The sequence below is a fragment of the Podarcis melisellensis genome (assembly GCF_964234715.1).
Source record: "Podarcis melisellensis genome assembly, chromosome: 5".
NCBI classification, from domain to species: Eukaryota; Metazoa; Chordata; class Lepidosauria; order Squamata; family Lacertidae; genus Podarcis; species Podarcis melisellensis.
The window spans coordinates 12,660,006-12,674,291 of record NC_138537.1 but is presented as its reverse complement, the minus strand read 5'-3'; the positions used below and the strand labels follow the sequence as shown (position 1 = coordinate 12,674,291).

The 14,286-nt window shown below is 42.1% G+C and overlaps 1 protein-coding gene across 5 annotated transcripts in view; it reads left to right on the top strand.

Moving 5' to 3' along the window:
* Positions 1-14,286, top strand: part of NAALADL2 (N-acetylated alpha-linked acidic dipeptidase like 2) — a 777,627-nt gene that overhangs the window by 661,899 nt on the left and 101,442 nt on the right. For all 5 annotated transcript variants that reach the window (XM_081910933.1, XM_081910934.1, XM_081910935.1 and 2 more), the window contains one exon: positions 9,885-9,980. In XM_081910933.1, coding sequence (XP_081767059.1) covers positions 9,885-9,980 — 96 coding nt within the window. The remainder of the gene's footprint in view (positions 1-9,884; positions 9,981-14,286) is intronic.

Below are 14,286 nucleotides of genomic sequence, written 5' to 3'. Positions count from 1 at the left end.
TGTTTTGGGGTGGTTCCACAAGGACACTCCGTGCATATCATTGGCAACAAGTAAACAGAAAAGAAGGATTTTTGTGTGAGCTGTGAAAGTTTGTTTATCACACATTCCATTATATATGCAATCATATCTAACGTGCCTGGTCTTGCATTTAAGTAGGAACCACATAAGCTTCAGTTCATATGGCATATCAGGGATTTTTTGGCGGGGGCAGGGAGAGAATGATAAACTTTTCCTCTGTGTTGCAGTCTTGATGAAAATCATCCTCCTTCGAATCTGCGTGGTGTCTTTTGCTGAGTGTGAAAAGGGTTGCACATTTCATATCCCTCTAAAATGAAGTTAATTACATGGGAACGGGTTAGAAAATCTAAAGAATAGACGGAAGAAAGCAGATGTACATTCTGACACATGCCATAAATAAATCAAAGGGAATGATTTTTTTTTTGTTCCCATTTAGAGGCCAAATGTAATTGATTCATAAATCAATTAATCACTGTGTCAAGAGACCAGAGGGCAGCAGAAAATGGTGCCCAAATTAAAATGAAAAGGAGGCAATTCTCTTTAAGATTGGAGGTTGGATGCTCAATCGAAGTCTAATCAGAAGTGACCCACTATTGTGAAAGGGGAAGCATCAATATCTTTCTAATTTCACAAAACACTTCCTTAAACGAAAGCTCAAATGATCAGGAGAACTGATCATTCTTAAGGGAAGATGAGTGAGTGATCTTGTCTGAGGACATTTTGGTTGACTGCAAGTGTGATGGACACAGGAGTGACACCAGAGAAGCCTGATCAAAGGAGTAGAGGAATGACAAGGACCATTATCAAGATCACTATTGGGATACATCCAACCTGGAATACCAGAATATTGTTCCAAAAAATCAGATAAACTTTACAAAGTCTGCAATACCTGAAGGAGCGTCTCCACCCACATTGTACACTTGAGGTCCAGTTCCGAGAGCCTTCTAGTGGTTCCCTCACTGCAAGAAGTGAGGTTGCAGGGAACCAGGCAGAGGGCCTTCTTGGTAGTGGTGCCCACTCTATGGAACGCCCTCCCATCAGATGTCAAGGAAATAAGCAACTATCTGACTTTTAGAAGACATCTGAAGGCAGCCCTGTTTCGGGATGTTTTTAATGTTTGATGTTTTGTTTTGTTTTTAATATTCTGTTGGGAGCCGCCCAGAGTGGCTGGTGAAACCCAGCCAGATGGGTGGGGTATAAATAATAAATTATTAGTATTATTATTAGTATTATTATGCTGTTACTGCAACTGCTGCAGCATCTGGTTTGCCACTGTGAGAACAGGATGCTGGACTAGACTAGCCTGATCTCAGTCTCTCCATACATTTTTAAGTACCGTATTTTTTGCTCTATAACACTCACTTTTTCCCTCCTAAAAAGTAAGGGGAAATGTGTGTGCGTCTTATGGGGTGAATGCAGGCTGCACAGCTATCCCAGAAGCCAGAACAGCAAGAGGGATTGCTGCTTTCACTGCACAGCGATCCCTCTTGCTGTTCTGGCTTCTGAGATTCAGAATTTTTTTTCTTGTTTTCCTCCTCCAAAAACTAGGTGCGTCTTGTTGTCTGGTGCGTCTTATATAGCGAAAAATACGGTACTTATGGAGGGTGGCGGTGGAATTAATTAGCTGGAACTTTCTGTTTCTGCCTGACTGTTGAAATAATCTGTTTGTTTTCTTATTAACAACTCTCCTTACCCTCTCAGAGGGCAAGGGAACAGCAGAAGACAACATCTGTTGGGAATGCTTTGTAGCTGTTGTAGTCCTTGAATAGTGAAAGAAGCAGATCAGCAACACAGCTTTGTCTGTCAAGACCTGAGTAGACGTAAAGGCAGAGCAAAAATTAGCATCTCACATGTGGCAATATGGTGTTCCTTTATTATCTGTTGCATATGGTTAGTTCCTTCAGTCCTCAAGGTGTTAACCATTGCATTAGTGTCGGCTAAGTAGCACATTTTCAGTTATTATGCTTATGAGGGAGAGATAGCGTTGCTATTGTTGACTCTATTGAATAAATCAATGGGAAGACTCACTCATTTGTGTGTGTGTATGAGCACACTGCTGGATAAAGCTACCCTTACTAAGTACTGAGATGTGCTTATAAAAGTATCTGGGCTGCACACTATTCATTGGGATAAAGAGAGGTTGACTTGCTGACCTCCCGGAAAAACACAAATTCGATCTTCTCCTTTTAGGTAAAGATCATAAGTTGACCCGGATGGTCGCCAGATTCTGTCTACAGATCTGTAGGCGCAGACCATCCCCCATTACTAATCAGTCTGTCAAGAAAATCCCCATACTCAGACCCACAGGTGACTGGGCCAATTTTCTATGGTAGTTCTTCCTAAAGATTTTATGTGTTTATGCGTTTGGCACATTTTTAAACATGTAAGCCATTGTTCTCATAGTGGCCAACCACATGCCTTTGGGAATCCCCAGAGCAAGATCCAAGCACGAGAACATTCTGTCTTCCTGTGGTTTCTAGCCCCTGGTTGGTTGGTTAGTTAGTTAGTTAGTTAATATACTGCCCTATACCTGGAGGTCTCAGGGCGGTTCACAAAAAAGATAGCGATATATAAAATCAAAATAAAAACAATAGCCCAATAATTCATCCCCCCAAAAGAGCCACATTTTAAAAGGGTATAGGATGTCAATCAGATCAACCAAAGGCCTGGTTAAAAAGGAACATTTTTGTCTGGTGCCTAAAAAGTATATAATGAAGGCGCCAGGTGAACTTCCCTGGGGAAAGCATTCTACAGACGGGGAGCCACTGCAGAGAAGGCCCGTTCTCATGATGCCACCCTCTGGACCTCTCGAGGAGGAGGCACACGAAGGAGGGCCTTAGAAGATGATCTCAGGGTCTGGGTAGGTTCATATGGAAAGAGGCGGTCCTTGAAGTATTGAGGTCCTGAGCCATTTAAGACTTCATAGCTCAAAACCAGTGCTTTGAATTGGGCCCAGAAACTAATTGGTAGCCCATGCAGTTGGGCCAGGATTGGTGTAATATGCTCAAACCGTCTTTCTCCAGTGAGCAACCTGGCTGCTGAATTCTGCACCAGCTGAAGTTTCAGAACCATCTTCAGAGGCAGCCCTACGAATAACACATTGCAGTAATCTAACCTTGAGGTTACCAGAGTAGTTACAACAGTAGGTAGGCTATCCCTCCAGTGGTGGCTCATGAACCTTTACGATAATGGTAATGGGTGGATAGTTTGGACTCAACCCAAATGATACTGCAAGGCCTTTTTTAGCATGCAAAGTCAGTCCAGATGAGCAATTCATTCAGAGTTTCAGAAAACACTCAGAGACAGGAGGGTTATTGGGGAATTAATTCAGAACAGGCAGCGTGGGTCAAGTGAATTGGTTCAGGGCCATGAAGCAGGTTTGCTCAAGCAAGGTATTTTGCAGCATGATTTAAAACAGGGTTGAGACAAAGCCTGGTGGTAGCTAAGTAGAAGGGCAACTGCTTGGCATGTCGGATGCCTTAGGTTCAATCTCCGACATGTCCTTTCTCTGAAACCTTGGAGAGCAGCTGTCACTCAGTGTAGACTATACTGTATTGGGCATTTGAAACAAGCCACAGATTGTGTGCAGAGTAGACCACATAGATGGAATCACTGAAGAGATGCAAAGAGACCTTTGCAAGGTTTAATAACAAAAACTCCTCAAACATACATCTTACATAGTGGTTATAATTATCACCCATCCATCCACTGGGGGTGGGGTAAGGTCATAGCTGTCAACGTTTCCCTTTAAGGGAAATTCCCTTATTCCGAATAGGATTCCTCGCAAGAAAAGGGAAAAGTTGACAGCTATGGGTAAGGTACAGAGTAAAGCTCATTATATAGCAAACACAATTTCTGACACAGCTAATCACAGTGACCTATCAGCACCTGTTACACCGCCACACAGCTGCAAAAACTAGGTCAGGATATGCACCCTGGCCCTTAAAGTGGTACACACCCTGTGGAACAATAATGAACCCTACCTTTAAACAAACTATCCAACAGACTGAGCTAGATGGACCAATGTATTAAGTCAGTATAAGGCAGCTTCTTGTGTTCTCTAAGTTCCTGTTTCAGAATACTAGGCTATGCTCCGTATCTGATTATCAGTCTTTGCCCAGCTTGTCATCTCTGCCTTAATCCTGCTTGTGTTAAAGTTGTGGCTTATCAACAAGGCGAAGTGGGTGGCTCAGCTTCTGGGACTCTTGTCATATGTCAATGAATTGCTCAGAGCCTCTTCCATCAATCATGCAGTCCTACAGTGTTCCAGTTCAGCTGTGATGTGACAGAAGGTTATTTTCAGGAATTCGGTTGAAGAGAAGAAAGTTGGTCGATGGCTGCTGATCAAAAGATGCCACCCCATTAACCGGGAGTGTGGAAGGGAAGGGCTTTTTGGCTTGTCAAGTAGATCTGATGGTGTTTGGGTGATGGTCAGCTCTTCATCCCATAATGATAACCCTTGGAGTGTTTCCAAAACTGCTTTTAAAAAGTTGGGAAATAATCCAGGGGGGATGCTCAACAAGGGGAGTGCAAAAATTTTACTATCCCGCCATGACACACTTTTCACCTACTTTCTGTAAGCAAAATTATTTACAAGTTACTAAGCATTAAAATAGCGGAATAGTGTGTGTTTTAATATTTGAAAAGATGTACAAAACAAAATATGTGGTGGGGCGTATTCAGTATTATGGACAAGATCAGGGGTCGGCAAAGTTTTTGTGGCTTGGGCCGGTTCACGGTCCCGCAGACGCCGCAGTGGGCCTGAGTGTGTGCGTATGCATGCATGTGCAAGCGCTATTTCTGGCGCTCCTTCCGGTGTGGAGGAGCTGTGCACAGGAAGCTGGCCAGTGCGCGGAAGGTGGTCTCTGCTCTGCTCCGTGCCGGTTTAGCGCGGCGCATGGGAGCTGACTGAGTGGGTGGTAGGGATCCATGGGCCGGTTAAACGACCCCCATGGGCTGCTTGTGGCCCATGGGCCTTAGGTTGCTGACCCCTGGGCAAGATGGTAGGGTCACACTACAGAGACAGTCTGTGTGAATGAGAAGGTTTTAAGCCCATGTCTAAAGCATAGCACCATAGACCCTTGTTTGGGAGGGTGTTTTGTAAAAATAAGTGCAACAATGATCAAACGCTTGCTTTGAGTCATCACAGAACAGACCTTAGGGGCAAGTAGCACAGTGAAAGGTTCTCTCCTGAAGACATCATCATCATCATCATTTTATTTGTACTTTAAATGAGCTTTAATATATGGTGTGTACACAGCCTTAGTGGTTTCAAGTGCACTTAGTTCTTTTAAGCGGGAGGGTTCTGGTTCAAGTGCTTTATTGATTTGTTACCTATCCATTGTTGGCAATTTGTGTGTGTTATTCGCACAGCAGTACATTGGGCTCTGCTCCTTTCCACTTAAATGTACTGATCTGTTCAGTCTCCCTGCATAAACATCTAAAATAAGGATGAATCGTTACTGTCAATCATGCCTCTCTTATGCCCTGTCATCCTAATAATGAATGACCAGAGTGGTTCTCTTCCTGGAGATATTTGGGGTGTGTGTGTGTGTGTGTGTGTGTGTGTGTGTGTGTGTGTGGCAGACAAGCAAGTGCTGAGCTGTCATAGATGAAAATACACTGGTAAGGAATCTATTACCTCATTAATTATTCTGAGAATGATTGATTATGCAACATTCAGATCTTGCAGGTTTCTTTCATGTTTCATGCAGCGAGAATCAAGGAAGTCACCACAGTTATTTCCTACTTTGAAACTGAAACTACCACTTCATCTTTTCTGATTATTTTTTTAAATGTATATAATGCATTGGAAAGATTGCATATGGGTTCTTTCCACATTGCTTTATAGATTTTTAAGGTATGGTGTTCGTGGGTCTGGTTTTCTCAGTATTGGAACCATAGAGAAACAGTGGTACCTCGGGTTACATATGCTTCGGGTTACATACACTTCAGGTTTCTCACTCCGCTAACCCAGAAATATTGCTTCAGGTTAAGAACTTTGCTTCAGGATGAGAACAGAAATCGTGCTCCAGCGGTGCAGCAGCAGCAGGAGGCCCCATTAGCTAAAGTGGTGCTTCAGGTTAAGAACAGTTTCAGGTTAAGAACGGACCTCCGGAACGAATTAAGTACTTAACGTGAGGTACCACTGTATAAGCTGTACACAAGACCCTTTCCAGCCATGCCCATCACACTGCTGTTGATATAAAAGTTTTTATATTTGCAGTACTAGTTAAAGCCCTACTTATTTATCCAGGCCTTTGGTTGTGTCTTATTGGTAGAGCATCTGCTTTTCATGAAGAAAACCTCAGGTTCAATCCCTGACAGTTCTGGGTAGGCAGGGGAATGTTCCTTATCTGAAACCTTGGAGACCTGCTGCCAGTCAGTGTAGGTCGTACTGCACAAGATGGACCAAGAGTCTAATTCAGTAGAAGGCATCTCCTTATGGTCCATCTATTCAACCAGTGATCTCTTTAGCCACTGAGAACCAGGATATTTGCATAGCCACTCCCTTCATCTGCATATTCCCATCTGAGGTTCTGTTTCTTGCTCACTAGATGTCACATTTTCTCCTCTGTTCACTTTGTACATAGAAGAGGGATTCTGCCACTGTCTCCAAAGCTGCATGGGTGTTCCAAATACTCAAGAGCATTGTATGATTGAGGTTCATGTTCTAGCGGGATTCCAGCAGAGAACTTATGGAAGAGGAGGTTGGAAGGGAGCTTAGACTGGGGCTGGATCTTGGGAGAATAGAAAGGGTCATTGGGCACTGCCTTTTATATGTGCAGATAGCTTGCAGGAGAGGGGAGTCAGTTTGCACCTTGTGTGAGAATTGTGATTAACATATCTTGTGGACTTGTGGCAAGGCAACGGATTTCTGGGAAATGATTTACAATGAACTGAAAAAGATGCTTAAATTGACCAACACCCCCCCCCCAACCCAAAGCATTTTTGGGGACGAAAATTCCCCAAAAGCTGTTTAACCTTCTTATGTATGCAACAACTGCAGCTAGAACTTTATATGCACAGAAATGGAAAGACGAAGAGACTCCAACTAAGGAAGACTGGCTTATAAAACTGGTGAACTATGCAGGAATGGTGAAACTGACTGCTAAAATAAGAGGACAAAATGATTGTATTGTCATAGAAGAATGGAGCCCATTGGAGGACTACCTATTGAATTATCATTCTTATATGAAACCACGTGCAGGATTTGAGATATGAGCAATGGAAGAATGTGGAGAATGAATTTGGGGGGCTTAGAAAATAAATGCAGATGTGTTTTAATGTAACTATTAAGTGGAATATAAAAAAAAACAGGGGAGGAGGGATGGGAAGTCAAGAAGAAAATGTGTAACAAAAAAAGATACATATGATTGGAGTTATGTAATAATTTGGAAGATTTAATAACAATAATTACAAAATGAGAAAGAATTGTGATAAAAATTGCTAGAAGCGTTTGCCAAATTTATTTAGCATGAAATGCCACTGACGCCTAAACTTGTTTAAGTGAGACAGCCAAGCTTGGTTCTTTGTAGAAAAGGAGCACACAGAAGTTTAAAACAACCAGAGACCCTCAGAGCAGTGTCCTAGCTGTCAGAAGCAAGCTGGGAAAGTTGCAAAATGCATGGCACAGCAAATCAATCCTGTTAAATCTTCCAGCGGCATTAATATCACTTCCAAAGCAAAGGTTTCAATTTCAACACTTCACAGTAATATATGGTCTCTAAAAGGAAAACTTTCTGGCAAGTCAAGAATGGATTAATCACGCTTTTGATACTAACCATTCCAAAATTCAGGACTCTACTAAAAGTGGATATAAGGACTTGAGCATCTGACTTTTGAATATCAGCAGATGTCAGACATGGAGAGAAGCTTCAAAAACGTATTTCCAAACATACAGGTGCTTATCACCTATGGCCAAACACAGCTAGAGGAACATTTAAAAACAAAATCTCCAGCAGAACTGCATTCAGAGTTCATCAAACGTGCCATTATCTTCCCTGGCTCACACTCAGATGCTAAATCAGAAATGAGGGACCTACTTTCAGCCAGAGGACTATATTCTGTCCTGGTCCATAACCCCAAGGACCACTTGCTAGTGCTGGGTGGGAACAGAAGCAAAACTGGATGCACACTCAGGCTTATATTATGAACACTGAGAACTGTGATGTGATGAAGCAGCAGCACAACCTCTGCAATGCAAATTGGCTGCTCTCAGATCATTGAATTATTTCCATATGTACCGAACTCACAGTTGTGCTTCCGCATTTGGAGGTCCTTTGCTTAAGCTGAAAATTAGTAGAAGCTACCAGTGGGCTCTGAGCAGTAAGGTTCAACAAATGGCAGGAGTTGAAGTAAAATGGCAGGAGTTGAAGTAAAAGAAGGATACTTCCCCTCTTTTGGTGAATTGGCACTGGGGAAGAAAAGCTGGTTCCACATGTTTTTTAAATTTATTTAATCATTTTTTTGATACAAAGAACAACTGCAAAAGACACTACAACAGAAACCATAATAACAATAATAACACAATTTGACAATTCAGATTTAAATACACTGATATTACCTATGACTACACCTTTTTAACAATATTTTCCCACCTCTCTCTCGTCCTTCCACTCCCCCCCCCCACTATCCACCTTATCGCTTAAATATTCATTCCAGATTTCTTCATATTAATCCATTCTTAATTTGTGTCGATATGCAATTCGTTCATATGTCGCTAATCTCTCCATATTATCCACCCATGTGCTGAATGGAATCTTTTTGCAGCTCTTCCAATTCATCAAAACAAGTTATTTTGCTTCTAATATAACATGTTGGTTAAAAGGGTTTTCATCCATTAAATTCTTTGCTGGTTTCGCTTTGTGTGTTGATGGCTGTTTTAGAATTGTTGCATTTGTTTTAGCTTTATGTTCCTATTATTTTTGCTATTATTAGTTCTTAATTTGTATGCTGCTGTTTTGAGTGTGTGATTTGGTTTAAGTTGGAGATTGTATTATTTATTTATTTTATTATTCTGTTATTGATTTGTTAGCTGCCTTAGTGTGCTTGGAAATATTGATGGGGTAGATTAAAACCAAAAACGCCCAAACCAAATGCATAAGCGTGAAACAGTAAGCCCCTGATAACAAGTAGTGTTAAATTATTACTGTTAATCTCGGGAACTCAATAAACAATGGTCCATCTCTGAGAACTATCTACTACCAGTTTTTCAAATAAACTAGCTCTTTTTTTAATGAAATTCACTGTTTTGCACTTTAGCACAACATCTTGAATGCCAAAAGAAAAAAAGGTAAATATGATAAATGGATGAAACTGAATTGAACTGTAAACTGAACTAGTTCAATTTCTAAATGGATGTACATGAACAGGAATTAGTTCATTTTTATAATTAACATTCTAAGCTATGCCTACTACTGAAGGGGAGGGATGCAGTTCCTCTTGAATAAATAGTTTTGTGTTTTATGGCTCTAATTGTCATGCATATATAATTTCTGACAAGCCAATTAGTCATTTCAAGTTTTGGAATTACTAGCAATGCACAAATGAAATCAGTATGGATTTTTCTCCCCTTAGGCGTAATAATGCATTGAACGGGGAAGTACATTTACTAAGATAGATGTCATTTCAGGAGAACACTTTTTTTTTACAGTAAAGATAACTGTATCCCTTTTTTTCTGTTCCGGAGTTTGGAACGAGTAAATTAGATCACTAAAATGAAGTCTAATGATCAGCACAAACTTTAAAACAATTTGAGGTCCTTTGAACCTTCAGATAGAATCCAATAAGGCATTTGAAGAAGGAAATCAATAAGTAGTCTTAAAGGTTCTATCCCTCTCCTTTTCTCTTTTTTTGTCACACAGACAACAAGTTTTCTCTCTGAAGCCCTTTTCCCTCTACATTCAACAATATCCAACGAACTGGTGTCTTCCTTCAGCCTGCATGAATCCATCGCAAAGGTAGAGGAAATTTAAGATGTCTCACTCAGTAATACAAGCATTCCTTTCATGTTAACCAATTATGAATGAATCAATTTCTGTTTCAAAGGTGTTTCAAAAATATTTGTATATGCCAGACTGGCTGGTTATTTAAATGCATTAGAGTGCATTTCACATTTTCAGTATTCAGAATACAAAAGCTTCAGAATCTGTTTATATTTAAAATATTTGGGCCTCACTTACATACTGATTGTCCCACTGTTTGCTTTGGTGTTGTTGTTGTTTTTTAAAAAATATTCTGGTACTTCCACAATAGATAACAACCTGAAATTTGGTGTACAGAGATATTTAATGGTGTTCATCATGCTGACTAAAGATGATGTTATGTTCTGTTTGTCTTGGAAGACAATCCTGTATTCTTGGTAGAGTATTTTCAAGTTTTTCTATCTCCTTTTTAACCTCCTCTTCCTTCACCAAAAACCTCTTATCTCCTACAAGAATATAGAAATGTACTACACATATTTGATTCAGAAACTTCTTATGAACTTACTCAGTTTCTTACAGTTTAATATCCCCTTCCTTCCATCATGGAACCCAAGGTGCTATAACTGTGGTACCCATTCACTGACCAGAACCAATCCTGCTTATCTTCAGGCAAAGTGGTGACCTCATGTGCCTTCAGGTCATAGGCTGGGATGGTGTACCAAGGATGGGGACCTTGTGGAACACCAGATGTTGCTGAACCACAGCTCCCATCATCCCTGGCCTTGAACCATGTTGAATGGAGATGATGTGAGTTGGAGTCCAACCACATCTGGAAAGCCACAGGTTTCCCCAACCTCTTATACCTTCAAAAGAGCAATAACCCAACAAAGAAGGCAAGCTCCTTTCTTCTCACCTCTGATGCCCTTTTCATTGACCAAGGCATCTGCTGTGGGCACATTCCCATCAGAGAGAAGGAAAAGGAAATCCGTGGAGATTGTTCGTTTGCAGATCTAGCAGGCAGACCTGGAAACTGCTGTGCGAAGGCTGCCACTATATAGGGAAGAGTAGAGAGAAGACTTCTTGTCATGGCCTGTTGGAGTTTTTATGAAGCCTTAAACTGGGAATGCTGCAGATTATAGAACATTCGTTGTGCAGGATTCCCCTTTCGCCTTTCTTGGCAAGCAAGACAGCTGCTTTGACACGCATCCTTGACACTAAAAGGATTTCAAAGGGGATCCCTGTCACTCCATCCTTGGACCCTGAGGTCTGGAGAACGCACAATTCATCAATCCTGTTTACAGGAAGAATTACAGTCACCGTTAAATCATCTGCATTTGAACAGTCCCTGTGGTATGTGCTGGAACGATTAGCAGTGACAGAAGTGCTTTTGGATAGGAAGATGGCAGTTTCTTTGAGATAATTATCACATGAAATTTCAATGCGGTGGCAGTGGTAAGGAAACTAATTTGTAACCTCTTTCTCAAACACCTCCATTGGCCTCCACCCGCCTCAGCTGAGCAGGATGACAACTCTCACATTTAGCTATATAAATTCCAGCACTGATGTACTAGGTTATTATAGATGCTGGACTTAATGAACTTATGGGTAATAGTCTTAGCTGCTACACTGGTACCTCGGTATACAGACGCTTCAGGTTACAGACGCTTCAGGTTACAGATGCTTCAGGTTACAGACTCCGCTAACCCAGAAATAGTACCTCGGGTTAAGAACTTTGCTTCAGGATGAGAACAGAAATCATGCAGCAGCGGCACGGCGGCAGCAGGAGGCTCTATTAGCTAAAGTGGTGCTTCAGGTTAAGAACAGTTTCAGGTTAAGAATGGACCTCCAGCACAAATTAAGTTCTTAACCCGAGGTACCACTGTAATGCATTTCATTTCGCCAACTTGAAATGGTCCCCTATCGAGATGGCAATCGTATTACTTTGTTTGCTCCAAAATGTGGTAAGCTGACTCTCCTATGTTTGAGGTTCCTCCTGCTCGTTCTGTTAAGTGGGACCCTAGACTTCTGCCCCCAAATTCTACTGGACTCCAGAGTCCATCCCCCTCAGGTAAAATTTGAGCCAGGGCCAAGATGAACCTCCAGAGAAGGAAGGGCTAAAAATGTCAGCTGCCTCTGCCTGAATATGGCTTAGCTTGACTAGAATTGGAGCTCAGCCTGGAAGCCTTGGTTAAATGTTTGGGGTCTCTTGCCCCCACCTCTACAATTCCCTGACAGCTCCAACCTTCATTGTGGGAAAATGCCTTACCTTTAGACAGAAGGAACAGGTCACAGGTCACAGAGAGCGCCCTTTGAAGGTATCCTCAGCTGCAAATAATGATAATGTTTGGATTATCATTTCCAACTGGGGCTTATGGGGTCTGTAACTGTAATGGTTCTAGGGTTGCTCGTGTGTAAACCGGTGCAACACCTCGCTGGGTTGCCTGAGTGAACCTCTTCTGTCCGGACAGCCACTCACCTGTGACTGTCTCAATCGCTGGCAGGATCTGTCAGTGGGCGTTTCTTGAACCTCTTCCAGCAAAGAAGCTCTTTGACGCCTAGTCTCCTCCTACTCTCCCTGCGCGGAAGCCTTCTGCGCAAGGAGGGTGTAGGCAGCGGAGGACCCTTACTCTCCCCGCTGGTCCCTGGCAAGGAGTCATGGGACCGCCTTGCCGATTCCCCCATCTGCCCCCCTTCTCTACTGGTGCTACGCTGATTCTCTTCCCCAGAAGATGGGCTGCCTCTCCTCATCCCGGGACGCTCTCTGGAACCCCTCCGGAGCCCGCTCTCTCCCTCCGGCTCTGATGGCAGTTCCCTGACGGTAACCCATGATTCCTCGCAGGAAATGTCATTCAGCAGCTTGTTGTTCCATACTACTCTCCCAAAGTAAGGCCATTCTCCCTCTCTCCCTCTCTCGTTTAGGAAAGCAGAGCAAAGAAGGGAGTAAACAGCAACAAAGGATTAATTTGGGGTTTTTTCAAGTGTTCAGATCGGATACTTGTGGGGGGGGGGGATATGAGGTGGGGTTTTTTCCTAGTACTTGACTGGAGGCCCTCAAAACATAATTTGTAAACAGGGTGGGTTTCTGTGCACGTCCCGTTTCAATCCAGTTTCAATCCAAACAAATCCAGGACAAATCCTGAAATGGACTGCTTGGCCCTGAGAGTTATTTTCTGGTTTTTAATAGGTAGGCACACTCTGAGAAATACTTTTCCTCTTTCCAGATTCCGGTTAATACCATCCACAGTGCTTGAAGGGAGAAACCCCAGCACTCTTTGGACTCTGTGGCATCTGCAATGACGGGGAAATTGGGGATTTGCCACACAGTTCATTTTTGTGTCAGAGAGTACAGGACTCAAATTCTTTTTCTGAGTTGCTGGAGGAATATGTAACACATTTAGAAAGAAGATGGAATATATGAATGATTATGATGATGGGAAAGAAGTGGCCACATTAGTATGAACCCTTGGCAAAGCAAGACAAATATCCATGTGTGCTTGACACTTTAGTACAATAAATTATTTTTCTGGGGTATGAATTCATAATTTTGAACTCCTAATTGCATACAGTTTATCTTGTTGTGTGGACGTTTTAATTTATTAAACACATTTATGTAGATCTGTTGTGGCTTTTGGCAGGACCAAATGCATTTGAAGTGAACTATCTGTAAAGTCAAATGAGTTTGGTGTTATCCCAGAAGGCCTAAGGGTCTTGGGTTGCTCTGGGAAAGTGCCAGATCCACTGAGGTGGTCAGCGCCTTTTGAAACCCTGCATAATTGGGGTTCTAAAAATGTTTATGGGTGCAGAAGTTCTTCCAATTCAGAAATTGACCTTCCATGAGTCAGAATGTGGCAGAAAGGGTGATGTAGCAGGTCAGAGCTAGAAAACTCACCCCTGGCATCCTCTTGTGTGTTTACTTTAATGTCTGGAGAGGGTCTGATTACTGGTAGAACTGAGCAAAATTTCTACAAGTTTCATTTTCTATGTCAGAATTTACCCGTTCAAGGGGAGAAAACATTTCATCAAAGATTAGGTTAGGTTCATCCCTTAGGTTAGGGTTGTTGAATATCTACATCCCTTCCCAAACTAAAAAGGAAAAGTAACCAACCAAAGTGAAAAATGAAGCAAATAAGTAGGGGGAAAGGTTTTATCTACTTTTCAAATTAATGGCACAATCACAAACCTAGATCTGCTGGGGTGAGCAAGTGAGGATGTGGAAGGTCTCTTGTTATGCTCGTGTAAGTCCCCAACTTTGGCTCAGCCAGAGATACACCATTCCTCAGCTGGTCTCATTAGCTGTATCATGTGACCTGACAACATGGTATAAGCCCAAAAGGGCTGTGTA